Source organism: Cervus elaphus, chromosome 9, assembly GCF_910594005.1.
Source record: "Cervus elaphus chromosome 9, mCerEla1.1, whole genome shotgun sequence".
NCBI classification, from domain to species: domain Eukaryota; kingdom Metazoa; phylum Chordata; class Mammalia; order Artiodactyla; family Cervidae; genus Cervus; species Cervus elaphus.
This window is the reverse complement of record NC_057823.1, coordinates 60,717,146-60,732,655: the sequence shown is the minus strand read 5'-3', so window position 1 is coordinate 60,732,655 and position 15,510 is coordinate 60,717,146. Positions and strand designations below refer to the sequence as shown.

The 15,510-nt window shown below is 39.0% G+C and overlaps 1 protein-coding gene across 1 annotated transcript; it reads right to left on the bottom strand.

Moving 5' to 3' along the window:
- Nucleotides 1–2,907: 2,907 nt before the first annotated feature.
- LOC122700808 (sperm-associated acrosin inhibitor-like) lies at nucleotides 2,908–6,509 on the bottom strand. The gene is made up of 4 exons (XM_043913849.1): nucleotides 6,443–6,509; nucleotides 5,472–5,509; nucleotides 4,399–4,514; nucleotides 2,908–2,956 (listed from the first exon to the last, which is right to left on the bottom strand). The coding sequence occupies exons 1-4, from the start codon at nucleotides 6,507–6,509 to the stop codon at nucleotides 2,908–2,910; spliced, it is 270 nt and encodes an 89-aa protein (XP_043769784.1).
- Nucleotides 6,510–15,510: the final 9,001 nt, after the last annotated feature.

Sequence of the window (15,510 nt, the reverse complement as noted above, 5' to 3'; positions counted from 1 at the left end):
TTAGTTTCATTGAGTTAGACAAGGCTGTGGTCTGTGTGATCAGATTGGCTAGTTTTCTGTGATTGTGGTTTCAGTGTGTCTGCCCTCTGATGCTGTCTCACAACACCTACCGCCTTACTTGGGTTTCTCTTACCTTGGACGTGGGGTATCTCTTCACTGCTGCTCCAGCAAAGCGCAGCCGCTGCTCCTTACCTTGGACGAGGGGTAAGATCCCACACATGTACTCCTACAGTCTGTGCCCCCAACCCTGCAGCAGGCAACCACCGACCCTCTCCTTCACCGGAGACTCCCGGACACCCACAGGCAAGTCTCCTGTGGGGTCACTGTTCCTTTTCCTGGGTCCTGGTGCACAAGGTTCTGTTGTGCCCTCCAAGAGTCTTTTTATCAGTCCTAGGTAAGTTCTGGCAGCTCTGTAGTGGGGTTAATGGTGACATCCTCCAAGAGGACTTATGTCATACCCACACCCAGAGCCCCTGTCCCTGTGGCAGAGCACCGACCCACACCTCCACAGGAGACGCTCAAACACAGTTCTGTCTCAGTCTCTGTGGGGTCCCTGGGTCCTGGTTCAAAAAACAAGCCTTGTTTGAATCCTCTGAGCAGCCCTGGCAGGAACAGCGCTTGATTCTAAATGCGAATCGCTGCTCCTGCTGTCTTGCTGGGGCTTCTCTTTTGCCCTTGGACATTGGGTATCCCCTCACAGCCGCTCCAGTGCCTACCATCTTACTGGGGTTTTTCTGACCTTGGAGTGGTGGCTGCGTGGCGCTGGAACAGCCAGCGGCCAAGAGGAGATACCCAACGTCCAAGGTCAGGAGCGGTGCCTGCGCTTCGCTGGAGCAGCCCTGAAGAGATACCCCACATCCAAGGTCAAGAGTGGTAGCTGCACTTCCCTGGACCAGCTGTGTGGAGATACCTCATGTCCAGGTAAAAGAATACATACATGAATTTACCAGCATTCACTGAATAATGTTTTTATATATGCATTCTATAATGAAAAAAACCATGAAAGTAGTTGAATTCATTTTTATAATGTGGCTCCATATTTGTACATTTTAATGGATACTTTCATTAAGAATTAATACTAAAGAAAGTAAATGAAAGTAATTCCCATGTAGATTATCTCTTAGAGGTGAAAATATTTAATGAAAGAAAGAGCAGATCTGATATCACATATGTAGCAGCTTGAAACTTGCTTCCTAGCAGTCTGTATTTCTGCCATTAAAACCAAACTTTAATTGAGTTTTTGACCAATCAAATTTCATTCAGTTTCTTGTTCCTTCAGAGGTAAAGAGAAATAGAGGAGCATCAGACTTGGACTACAAATGAATATCCTAGATCAGTAAAAGCAGAGTTGCCTGGCCTGCCAGGATCGCTGAACTGTCTCTTGACGATTTATGAGAGAGAAAATAACATACTTTTTTTCCTCCCAAGCTTCAGAAATCATCCAATATCTTTGAATAGTCTCTGCAATTCATTAAGTTATAGGTATGTCCTATGTCTTAGAATTTAAGTCTGTTTTGGCTAACATTTTTGATCAGAAGATTGACATGGAGTATTTGTGAGAATTCAAGTTCCCAGATTCTTTTTCTAGAGCTTTTGAAGCTTTACGGTAGAGAGAAGTGCAGTTGTCTGTACTTTTTAATAAACTTTCAAGTAATGGATTATTTATTGACCTTTGAGACTATTTCTATAATTATAGTTACCAGAAGTATTCGTGTGTCTGGATGAAGCACAAGCTGGAATCAAGATTGCTGGGAGAAATATCAATAACCTCAGATATGAAGATAACACCACCCTTACGGCAGAAAGTGAAGAAGAACTAAAGAACCTCTTGATGAAAATGAAAGAGGAAAGTGAAAAGTTGACTTAAAGCTCAACATTCAGAAAACTAAGATCATGGCATCAGGTCCCATCACTTCATGGCAAATAGATGGGGAAACAGTGGAAACAGTGGCTGACTTTATTTTCTTGGGCTCCAAAATTACTGCAGATGATGACTGCAGCGATGAAATTAAAAGACACTCACTCCTTGGAAGAAAAGTTATGACCAACCTAGACAGCATATTAAAAAGTAGAGACATTACTTTGCCAACAAAGGTCTGTCTAGTCAAAGCTATGGTTTTTCCAGTAGTCATATATGGATATGAGAGTTGGACTATAAAGAAAGCTATGTGCCGCGGAATTGGTGCTTTTGAACTGTGGTGTTGGAGAAGACTCTTGAGAGTCCCTTGGACAGCCAGGAGATCCAGCCAGTACATCCTGAAGGAGATCAGTCCTGGGTGTTCATTGGAAGGACTGATGTTGAAGCTGAAACTCCAATACTTTAGTCATCTGATGTGAAGAGCTGACTCATTTGAAAAGACCCTGATGCTGGGAAAGACTGATGGCAGGAGGAGAAGGGGATGATGGAAGATGAGATGGTTGGATGGCACCACTGACTAAATGGACATGAGTTTGGATAAACTCTGGGAGATGGTGATGGACAGAGAGGCCTGGCGTCCTGCGGTTCATGGGGTCACAAAGAGTTGGACACGACTGAGCGACTGAACTGAACTGAACTGAATCCAATCCAACCAAAAAAAAAGAAAGGGTAATTTAATAAAGATAATAGTATTTAACATTTTATTGACTGGAATATTCATGATTACAAATTGCATTAGATTTTCTGTTACTGAACACACAATTAAGATAGGTTTTTCAACCATCATTGTATAATCGAAAATAGAAAATAGAAATCTTTCACAGGCAGGCTCTTAGAGTTGAAAAATTCTTCAACAGTCTGTACTACATCTTGTGTGCTGCTGCTCATCTAGGAACTTTAAGCCCTGATTGTGAAGACTGATTGGTTGTAGAATCCATGGCAAAATAGGATTGCAATAAAAGCCATAGGAATGTGCGGTTGAGGCAGAGTCAGCAACAATGACCCCAGTGACTAAAACCAAATTTTCCTCTGCTTTCTCTGTAAAGAAAGAAAAAGAAAAAAAAAAAAATTAAAGTATTTAAAATTGTCTGAGTATTGCACTAAATGCTTCTCCATGAGGAGAATTTGACTGTGAGAGAGCCAGGGGGGCTATGCTCCCTTCCACAAGCTGAGGGACCCCTCCTACCCCCCCTCCCCCACCCTGCACAGGTCCTCCTGATCCCTTGGGGCTACTTGACTCTTCCTACATGCTCCCTCCTGACTCAACCTCTCCCAGTTGAGGTCTGGAACCCTCCCAGACCTCAGGAGGAGGATTAGAGATTGTTTTCCTGGTCCTCTAGAAGTAACAGTCCATCTAGGGATTCAGTGAGAGAAAATGAGGCAGGAGGTAGGAAAGCTGGCTGAACCCTCAGACCAAAAACCCTGTCAGGGGGAAGGAGGCAGGAAGGGACATTGGGTGGAAGTGTTCTAGACTTCCCTGCTCTCTGAAGAAAGTTTGGAGTCCTGTTATGGAATTCAGGGGACAAAATGGACCATCCCCTGGATGGTTCTTCCTGACATAATGGGAGTTCCTTTCTGACATAAATTGTGATGGATTCAAATTTCTGAAGTCAGTAGTGTTTCTTTTTTTTTTTTTAATCTATTTATTTTTTATTGGAGGATAATTGCTTTACAGAATTTTGCTGTTTTCTGTCAAACCTCAACATGAATCAGTCATAGGTACACATATATCCCCTCCCTCTAGAAACTACCTCCCATCTCCCTCTCCATCCCACCCCTCCTGGTTGATACAGAGCCCCTGTTTGAGTTTCCTGAGCCATACAGCAAATTCCCATTGGTTATCTATTTGCATACAGTAATGTAAGTTTCCATGTTACTCTTTCATACATCTCACCCTCTCCTCCCCTCTCCCCATGTCCATAAGTCTATTCTCTATGTCTGTTTCTCCATTGTTGCCCTGTAAATAAATTCTTCAGTACCATTTTTCTAGATTCTGTATGTATGTGTTAGAATACAGTATTTATCTTTCTCTTTCTAACTCACTTCAGTCTGTGTAATTGGTTCTAGGTTCATCCATCTCATTAGAACTGATGAAGTAAGTAGAGTTTCTTGCTCAGTTATGCTCCCTGTAGTTTGGAGCTACATTATGAGGTTATCATTCAGCCTCTGGAGTTAAGAATTACATTGTATTGGTAAGCAGACTGCCAGTAGCAAGTCATAGCAATAAAATCCAGTTAGTGTAATGATTTATGCATGTGGGTAATATCTAGCAGGAATATACTTCGAGGTCGAATAAAACTACTTTTAGGAATATGACTTCAGGGAAAGGTACTGGCGTGTTTCTATGGCTTTCACAGAGAAAAAACAGTTCCTCTCCATGTATACTGTGCCTTGGCTATCAGAAACATGGATGTTCCTATTATTTTCTGGTTGTTTCTTCATTATTTTGGGAGAACCAATATTTAGTCTTGTGTTCTTACAGTTTTTTACTGCAGAAATGGCATTTATTGGAGTACGTTTGGCCATTCGTTGCACAGACTGGATCTTTTTCTTTTGTGCAAAAGTGTAATTGATCCTTATACACGTTACATTCTGGCTGATAAGCAAAGAGACAACATCAAATTTTTCAGATAATGAACTTTTTGAATAAAATATTCCTTATTCATCATACAACATTGTATGCATCAAAATAGAATAAATGTTTTCTATATTGAGGTTAAATATAAACATCAAGTATCAACAACCTGTTTAGACATAAAAATATATTGATATGTTTTTACAACCCCAGTGTTATGTTTTAAAAACATTCAAATAACTGGATACATTTTAATAATTTAGCCACTCTGCCCCTATTTCTTCTCATACCTGAGTGAGATTTTCCTCATTATCTCATAGCACAAGAAATGATAAAAGTGAATGTATTGTGAGTCTACTGTTTTTCTCAATAGTTTCATTACTAGGTAATCTTATAATTTCAGATTGTCACTATATATGTATGTATTCATATGTATGACTGTTTGTATACGTGTGTTTAACCATATATGTATATATGTAATTGGGTGAATGATGACTCTGTAGTTAATATACATAATTAATAATGTGTGTATTCTTACATAACCTGCTCTTTAAACATCTTTAATTACCTTTATTTATTTAGATGTTTAGAAGTATAATTGATTTTCTTCACCTCTATGTAATAGTTGACTCTGTGTTAAAATGATTAGTTTTCATTCCTTTCAGTGAAAAGTTATTTTTCTTAAGCTTCTTGTTTGTGAGGGAAAAAATTCTTACTTTAAACACCCTTTTCAGATGCCTGTCTGCCTAATAGTAAAATTTTGAATGATGTGGTAATTTTACCTTGTATAAAAAGACAAATGGTTTAATATGTCTGATATGGTTCTGTTTTTTGAACTTAGTGTAATAATGACACTTTATGTTACTTTTTGAAGGGTTATTATGTTTTACTTTTTCTGGTGAAATTTTCTGTTAAAATTTAAAATATAAAAATAATTAAAAAAAATTTTAATTTCCAAATTAAGTACTATGAACTTGCCCTTTTGCGAATTTCTCCAGAAGATACAAAAGCAGTTTCTGCAACCAACACAAAAAAAGAAAATTAAAAAGAAGAAGATGAAGAGAGGAAAACACTGTCTTTGTTGGGAAGTACCCACATCTTTTAATAGTAAAATACTATGCAAGTTGCCTACCCCAAACTCCTCCCATAATGAGGTGAGGCTTTTGTGGCAGTATCAAAATAATTTCACAAAATAACTTGAAGTCTGGAAACAATTCTAAATTCATCTCAGTCTGTGAAAAATGAAGTACGGCTTAATAATCACCAAACACTTCTGTGGAGATCCCTTTTTCCCCATATTTATACGTGAGACACTCTAGTCAGAGAAAACAACATCTTGCTTAGTGCCATGTAATATGCTTGTATGAAGTCACTTAATGTGAAGCAGTAAATGACCATTTAATTCCTTTGTACTAAGCTTGAGGTTCATGGATCACTTTAATACCTTTAAGCTACTCCAGTCTGAAACTGATGGGCTGCCTTTGCTTTAAGAAAGATAAGTTGTCAGTAGAGGGATCAACTAGTTCTCTCCTTATACAAAATCTTGTTCTTAATACACTTGGAGCTGGCAAACAAGGAGTTGGATTGTCGAGGGATACTGGGTCTAGAGGATAGTATTACTCCCCACACTCTGCATTTAGCAACCATGAAATCTGACCTCCAAGAGAGGGGGAAGTTAGATAGATATCATTAGTCCTAAATGAACAAAGCACTAAATTCTACTGCTCATTCTAAATACCCTCTCTGTTTCCACCTTTCAAAGTAGAAAATAAAAACCAATCTGATGTAATTTTTAAAAAGATATTTGTAACATATCCCATTTCACTTTGCCAATTTAAGTATTACACACCCAGGGCATCAAGCTCCTCACTTCCTAAATGATGGTAGTTGTTTCCTGAATTTTCTATGATGTGTGAACTGCTTCATCTAGGATTAAAAATTTTACTCACCAGAATAAAGAGAAAATGCCAAACCAATGATGAAAATAGCTTTGATCCATGATGAGAAGAAGGACATGTTTTCAATCAAGTCTGTGGAAGATACCTTAAAAATTGTTTGCATCAATGGTGCATGACACATTAGGTAGATAGACTCCAGAACCAGGTTCTAGAAAGCTTCTTGTTTCTACAGAAATTACTCCCACCTCCTTGATGACTATTCATTTTAGCTTTCCCTCAAACTTACAATTCAATAAAATAAAGTGTCATCATTGGAAGGCTTCCCCAGAGACATTTAAGAGAGCCCCGGAAAATAAGTCTGTTAACGAAATGGAAATAACTGATTACTCTCTCAGCTTTTCTGTCAGCCAGCCTGGTTGCATATAGTACCAATGCACATTTGGGTCTCAGTTATTTTCCTCAGGAAATAGAAACAGTTATTTCTGGAAAGACTAACCTGCAGCAGTCCTCCTGGGAATGGTACACGCCAGGGTACCCACACCTTCCTAGATTCCCCATCTGACCTACCTGACAGCGAGATAATGGGGAGTGATGTCAGCAGCCCTGGAGACCGTGGCTGTCCTGTTCACCTGCCTCCTCAGCCATCTCCTTGCAGCTCAGTTCTTTTATTGTTCCACTGGTGAGGAGTTTGATGGGGTAAGATTGATGGCCCAGGACAGATAAGACACAGAGCTATTCTGTGTCCTCACTGGAAGCTGTAAAGTAGGCCGGGAGAGATGCTTCATAAGTAACCCTCCATTAATCTTCCCTCAGTAGGAGGCTTGGGGACAACTTGATCTCATGTACCCAGAAATATGGGGAAGGGTTAGAGATCCTAAGATAGAGAAGAGAGGCGAAAGCTTTCCAAGCATGTGAGTTGAACAAAGTAAAGAGAATCAAGCAGGAAAGAAGTGTCTGGGGATGGTAATTAGATAATTAAGGGCATAAGCTCTCAAACATTTTCAAAACTGTTGGCATATTACAATTACCTGGGAAATGGTAATAATAATGCATTCGCCATCTTGCAATCAGAACTGTGAATCAATTACTAGAAGAGTATACAGGATGGTGGAACAGTATTTTAAATTGAGATAGTTGACATACAACATGGCATAAATTTAGGATGTACAGTGTGTTGATTTGATTATTTATTTTATTATGATTACCAGTATAGTCTTATGTAATACCTTTGTCGTGGTAATTAATTCTATTTTATTCTTTGTAGTAAGAGCAATGAAGTTTATAACAGAGTACTGTTGACTATAATCACTACACTGTGCATTAGATATCCAGAACTTACTTTTTGGAGCAGGAGAGAGTGAAAGGTGGGGAGTGAAGTTGAGACTAAATGAAACAATGTTTTAAATTATATGGTAAAATTTGATTTTACATCAGAGATGTTTGGGGATATTTTTTGAGATATTGGAGGGTTTTTTTTTTATTCAGAGAATTTTTCATTGTTATGTTTTCTTAATCAGCTCCTATAGTCTACTTAGTGGAAAGAGCATTGGCAGGAGAAGGATCCAAGTACAAATCCCATCTATCAGTGAGTCACCTGGACTCAATATTCAAACTGCTTAACCCACAGTTTTCTTATTGTAAATATGAGAATTATAGTATCTATCTTATATGTTTGTGATAAATGAGGATAAAATATTTAAACCCTCTGCACTTGTTTTGTATTGGGTGGATATCATCACCTGAATTCTTCCTCCTACTTTTTGCAGTGAAGAAATCTAGGGTTTTTAAAAAGAAATTTTGAGACAGGTAATTTTCATACCAATTCAATTTGTTGAATTAAAAATTATGCACAATGTCAAAGTTTAGGGTTATGTTTTATTCGGTGGACGTACTGAGGACTTCAAGCCCAGGAGGCAGCATCTCAAGTAGCAATGAGAAAACAGCTCCAAGGAGGTGCAGGGGGAGCTAGGATGTATAAGAGTTTTGCAACCAAGGGAAGGTAATAGGAACAAAAATATACTGTTAGTAAAAGAAATGTAGATATCTCAGTGTAAGGAATTTAACACTTTTCTATGTATGGGAAGATGCAGAGTCTGGGCTCACTGAAATCATTCCTTTGGTATACATGCCAACAATCTGGGGCCAGTATCCTATGTTTTCACAGAGTTCCTCAGACCTCACCCATGGGAGTGGCTACGGTCTGATGGCTGCTAGACTGCAGATATTCTTTGTTTCCTTCCTGAGTTTCCTCAGGGCTCACCAGCTCACCATCAGTGGTGGTTGTAATCACCAATGACTGTGACTTCCTTTGTTTACTGATATGGCAGGGAATATTTTATTTTTCAATTTGAAGAGCCCACATTTGACATGTACAGAAAGTGTTCCTTTACTATGGTGAAATGGATATCGTGCTTATACTTCCTCTTTTAATTCTGTACACAGATACCATCAGTGAAGCCTGTGGCAGACCTGTGCTTCCAGGACAGGACATTTTAGAGAAGACTAATCTGAAGCCTAGAGGTGAAGTCGTGGGATAGCTCTTTATACCCATTTAATTCATATTTGTTGGCAAAGATTAAGAGCAGGAGAGACTGCCTAGGAATCTCAGCAGGCTTCAAGTGTTTTTAAATTAATCAGTGAAGGTAATGTTAGATGGCTAAATTATTTAGTATTGCTTCACAAGGAAAAAACAAGGAAATGAAACACCTGTTCAATGTATCCAAAAATATTGCTGAAAGAAATTACTGAAGACCTAAAGTAATGTGAACAAAGCCCATATTCATAGTTTGGAACACTTACCATTGTTCAGAGAGCAGTAGTGGCTAAAGCCATCTGTATATTCACTGCAAAAATGTTCAGGGTGTTATGGCAGGCAGGTAGCTCGGTATGACCAGAGAAATGTGGGCAGGGAACACATAGCAGGAAATTTTGCATCTTGTAAACAGAAGGGGTTCATGGGCAGACAAAGAAAAGAAGGCACCTTCACATCGACAGAAAACCACACATTTTAGGTGGACGTGTCCTGAAAGCAGATTAAGAAAGGTAGGAATCTCCTGCTTTAGAATGTAACCTGTTGCTCATTTTGCTCTCATTTCAATAAAATTAGCCTTAGAGATAAGAAGGACTCATCATGCACCAACACAATGACACTTCTGATCTAAGCCAGAAAAGAACAAAAACCCTCTTCCCTGAGGGAAAATGGAGCTGGGATGAAAGTCAGGGACCAAGACTCCCAAACTCCTTCCCAAGTTAATTTTCCGCCCATTCATTTGTATGCCTCTCATAACTGGCTTGCTAAAGAAACCCAGGGTAGCAGTGTCTCACCTGCTTGCCTGCTCTCCCTCTGAGAGTGTGTTCTTGTTTAAATAATTTCTCACTCTCTTAATCTCCCAGTGTCATCTCCAAATTTCTTCACAAGGAAGAAAGAACCTTAAAATTCACTGGAAACAAGTGTTCCCTTTGCCCTTTATGCTGAAATTGACAATCTGATACAAAAATTCACGTTGGCATTCAAGGGACCTTGTGTAGTCAAAACAATCTTAAAAAAGTTTGGGGATCCACATATGCAGATTTATTGCCTACTATGAAGGTATAGTGATTAGGGGAAAAAAATGTGGTAAAAACATAAGAACAGACATAGAGAAATGGTACAGAATAGTGACTTAAGTTCATATATGCGTACTGCATTGACTTTTAAACTTTGTTTTTTACAGCAATTATAGGTTTACCGTAAAATTGAGGGGGAGGTATGGAGATTTCCCATATACTCCCTGCTCCATACGTGCAAAGTTTCCCACTTACCAACATCACTCACCAGATGTTATCTTTTCTTTCTTTCTTTTTTTTAAATCAAGGACAAACCTACATTGACTCACCCAAAGTTCATAGTTTACTTTAGGGTTCACTCTTGGTGTTGTACATTCTATGTGTATGTACAAAAATTTAATGAAATATATCCACCATCTAGTCAAGGCTATGGTTTTTCCAGTAGTCATGTATGGATATGAGAGTTGGACTATAAAGAAAGCTGAGTGCCAAAGAACTGATGCTTTTGAACTGTGGTGTTGGAGAAGACTCTTGAGAGTCCAAGAGACTCTGCAAGGAGATCCAACCAGTCCATCCTAAAGGAGATCAGTTCTGGGTGTTCATTGGAAAGACTGATGTTGAGGCTGAAACTCCAATACTTTGGCCACCTGATGCTAAGAGCTGACACATTTGAAAAGACCCTGATGCTGGGAAACATTGAGGACAGTAGGAGAAGGGGATGACAGAGGATGAGATGATTGAATGGCATCACCAACTCAATGGACATGGGTTTGGGTAAACTGGGAGTTGGTGATGAACAGAGAGGCCTAGCATGCTGTAGTCCATGGGGTTGCAAAGAGTTGGACATGACTGAGCGACTGAACTGAACTGATCCACCATTGTAGTGAAATACAGAGTAATTTCACCACCCTAAAAATCCCTGTGTTCTGTCTATTCATGTCTCTCCCTTTGCTCCCACTCAGACTCTGGCAACCACTGATCTTTTTTATTGTCTAAATAGTTTTGCCTTTTCTGGAAGGCCATGTAGTTAGGATTATACAATATATAAGCTATTCAGATTGGCTTCTTTCACTTAGTAACATGCATTTATATTTCCTCTACGTTGTCATGGCTTAATAGCATATTTATTTTTATTGTTGAATAGTATTCCTTTGTTTGGAGTTACAAAAGTTCATTTCCAACCATGTACTGAGAGATATCTTGGTTGTTTTCAAGTTTTGACAATGTTAACTGAAAATAAAAATGCACAAGGTGAGAGTTATGAGTTAGGTTTTATTTGAGGCAAAATGAGAACTATAGACCAGGAGACAGCATTTCAGATAGCTCTGAGAAACTGCTCCAAAGAGGTAGGAGGGAAAGTCAGTATATATGTGATTTGGGTGAAAGGGGAGTATGTGCAATGAAGCACATTTTTTTGCAGAAAGTTTCTGCTGTTCTCAGGAAGATTACTGCTAGTCATGAGGAGAAGACTTACCATGAAGCATTTTAATACTTTTCTAGGTATGAGGAGATGCAAGAATCAGGCTCATAAAATCACCTCCTGAAAATATCTAACTATCTGAAGACCTGTTCTGCTAGTTTTTCCCAGAGCACAGAGTGCTTCATTCCTGATCTCTACCCTGAATTCCTTTCAGAGAGTGATAGAAGGTCAGCAGCTATAGCAGCTCATAGTTTGATCATTACAGAGGCAGATGGCAAGTGCCAGTTTGTAGGTGACAACAATTATGAACAAAGTGACTGAACTAATAAAGGTTTTTATCTGGTCATGAATTTTCAATGCTTTAGTAAATACCAAGGGTCAAAATTGTTGGATCATATGGTATGGGTATGTTTAGTTTTGTAAGAAACTATCAAGCTGTCTTCCAAAATAGTGGTACCAATTTTGGAGACTTTCCAAATGTTCCACATCCTGGCCAGCATTTAGTGTTCTCCATGTTCCAGATTTTAGCCATTGTCTTAGATGTGCAGTGGTATCTCATTCTTTTTTTTTTTTTAATTTGAATTTCTCTGATGACATATATGATGTAAAGCATCTTTTCATGTGCTTACTTGCCATCTTTATCTCCTCTTTGATGAAGTGTTAAGGTCTTTGGCCCATTTTTCAATCAGATTGTTAGTTTTCTTTTTTATTGAAGTATAATTGATTCCCACTATTGTATTAGTTTTAGGTATATAGAAAAATGATTCAGATATATATATATATTTTTCCTTTTTCAGATTATTACATTATAGGTTATCACAAGGTACTGAATACAGTTCTCTCGGTGTTATAGAGTAAATGCTTGTTGCTTATCTATTTTATATATAGTAATGTGTATCTGTCAACCCCAATCTTCTAGTTTATCTCTCCCCACTCCTTTCCTCTTTGGTAACCATAAGTCTGATTTCTATGTCTGTAAGCCTGTTTCTGTATTGTAAATAAGTTAATTATTACTATATTTTTATTTCACTTATAAATGATATCATATAGTATTTATATTTCTGTCTGAGTGAACTCAGTATAATAACCGCAGGTCCATCTGTGTTGCTGCATATGGCAGTATTTCATTCTTTTTTATGTTTAGTATTATTCTGTTTGTATATTTGTGTGTGTGTATGTATACATGTATGTATGTGTGTATGTGTGTGTGTATGCATGTATAATTTTCTTTTTTTTTTTTTAAGGATTTTTGCATGTTTATTCTTTTTTTTTTTTTTTTCCAGAACTGATTTCCTTTATTTTTTTTTTCCAGTGGGTTTTGTCATACATTGATATGAATCAGCCATAGATTTACACGTATTCCCCATCCCGATCCCCCCTCCCACCTCCCTCTCCACCCGATTCCTCTGGGTCTTCCCAGTGCACCAGGCCCGAGCACTTGTCTCATGCATCCCACCTGGGCTGGTGATCTGTTTCACCATAGATAATATACATGCTGTTCTCTCGAAACATCCCACCCTCGCCTTCTCCCACAGAGTCCAAAAGTCTGTTCTGTACATCTGTGTCTCTTTTTCTGTTTTGCATATAGGGTTATCATTACCATCTTTCTAAATTCCATATATATGTGTTAGTATGCTGTAATGTTCTTTATCTTTCTGGCTTACTTCACTCTGTATAATGGGCTCCAGTTTCATCCATCTCATTAGAACTGATTCAAATGAATTCTTTTTAATGGCTGAGTAATATTCCATGGTGTATATGTACCACAGCTTCCTTATCCATTCGTCTACTGATGGGCATCTAGGTTGCTTCCATGTCCTGGCTATTATAAACAGTGCTGCGATGAACATTGGGGTGCACGTGTCTCTTTCAGATCTGGTTTCCTCAGTGTGTATGCCCAGAAGTGGTATTGCTGGGTCATATGGCAGTTCTATTTCCAGTTTTTTAAGAAATCTCCACACTGTTCTCCATAGTGGCTGTACTAGTTTGCATTCCCACCAACAGTGTAAGAGGGTTCCCTTTTCTCCACACCCTCTCCAGCATTTATTGCTTGTAGACTTTTGGATAGCAGCCATAGTCATGGGTATTTTGATAGGGATTACATTAACAAGGTAAGAGAAACCCAAGTAAGACAGTAGGTGTTGTGAGAGGGCATCAAAGGGCAGACACATTGAAACCATAATCACAGAAAACTAGCCAATCTGATCACACGGACCACAACCTTGTCTAACTCTGTGAAACTAAGCCATGCCATGTGGGGCCACCCAAGATGAATGGGTCTTGGTGGAGAGGTCTGACAGAATGTGGTCCACTAGAGAAGGGAATGGCAAACCACTCCAGTATTCTTGCCTTGAGAACCCCATGAACAGTATGAAAAGGCAAAACGATAGGATACTGAAAGAGGAACTCCCCAGGTCCTTAGATGCCCAATATGCTACTGGATATCAGTGGAGAAATAACTCCAGAAGAATGAAGGGATGGAGCCAAAGCAAAAACAACACCCAGCTGTGGATGTGACTGGTGATAGGAGCAAGGTTTGATGCTGTAAAGAGCAATATTGCATAGGAACCTGGAATGTTAGGTCCATGAATCAAGGCAAATTGAAAGAGGTCAAACAGGAGATGGCAAGAGTGAATGTCAACATTCTAGGTATCAGTGAACTAAAATGGACAGGAATAGGTGAATTTAACTCAGATGACCATTATATCTACTACTGTGGGCAGGAATCCCTTAGAAGAAATGGAGTAGCCATCATGGTCAACAAAAGAGTCCGAAGTACAGTACTTGGATGCAGTCTCAAAAATGACAGAATGTTCTCTGTTCATTTCCAAGGCAAACCATTCAATATCATGGTAATCCAAGTCTATGCCCCAACCAGTAACACTGAAAAAACTGAAGTTGAACTGTTCTATGAAGACCTACAAGAACTTTTAGAACTAACACCCAGAGAAGATGTTCTTTTCATTATAGGGGACTGGAAGGCAAACGAAGGAAGTCAAGAAACACCTGGAGTAACAGGCAATTTGGCCTTGGAGTATGGAATGAAGCAGGGCAAAGGCTAATAGAGTTTTGCCAAGAGAACGCACTGGTCATAGCAAACACCCTCTTCCAACAACACAAGACAAGACTCTACACATGGACATCACCAGATGGTCAATACCAAAATCAGATTGGTTATATTCTTTTCAGCCAAAGATGGAGACACTCTATACAGTCAGCAAAAACAAGACTGGGAGCTGACTGTGTCTCAGATCATGAACTCCTTATTGTCAAAATCAGACTTAAATTGAAGAAAGTTAGGGAAAACCACTAGACCTTCAGGTATGACCTAAATCAAATCCTTTATGACTATACAGTGGAAGTGAGAAATAGATTTAAGGGACTAGATCTGATAGACAGAGTGCCTGATGAACTATGGGTGGAGGTTCGTGACATTGTACAGGAGACAGGAATCAAGACCATCCCCATGGGAAAAAGATGCAAAAAGGCAAAACGGTTGTTTGAGGAGGACTTACAAATACCTGTGAAAAGAAGAGAAGCAAAAAACAAAAGAGAAAAGGAAAGATATTCCCATTTGAATGCAGAGTTCCAAAGAATACCAAGGAGAGATATGAAAGCCTTACTCAGTGATCAGTGCAAAGAAATAGAGGAAAACAACAGAATGGGAAAGACTAGAGATCTCTTCAAGAAAATTAGAGATACCAAGGGAACATTTCAGGCAAAGATGGGTTCGATAAAGGACAGAAATGGTATGGACCTAACAGAAGCAGAAGATAAGAGGTGGCAAGAATACAAAGAAGAACTGTAGAAAAAAGATCTTCATGACCTAGATAATCACGATGGTGTGATCACTCACCTAGAGCCAGACATCCTGGAATGTGAAGTCAAGTGGGCCTCAGGAAGCATCACTACGAACAAAGCTAGTGGAGGTGATGGAATTCCAGTTGAGCTATTTCAAATCCTGAAAGATGATGCTGTGAATGTGCTGCCCTGAATATGCCAGCAAATTTGGCAAACTCAGCAGTGGCCACAGGACTGGAAAAGGTCAGTTTTCATTCAAATCCCAAAGAAAGGCAATCACAAAGAATGCTCAAACTACTGCATAATTGTACTCATCTCAGATGCTAGTAGAATAATGCTCAAAATTCTCCAC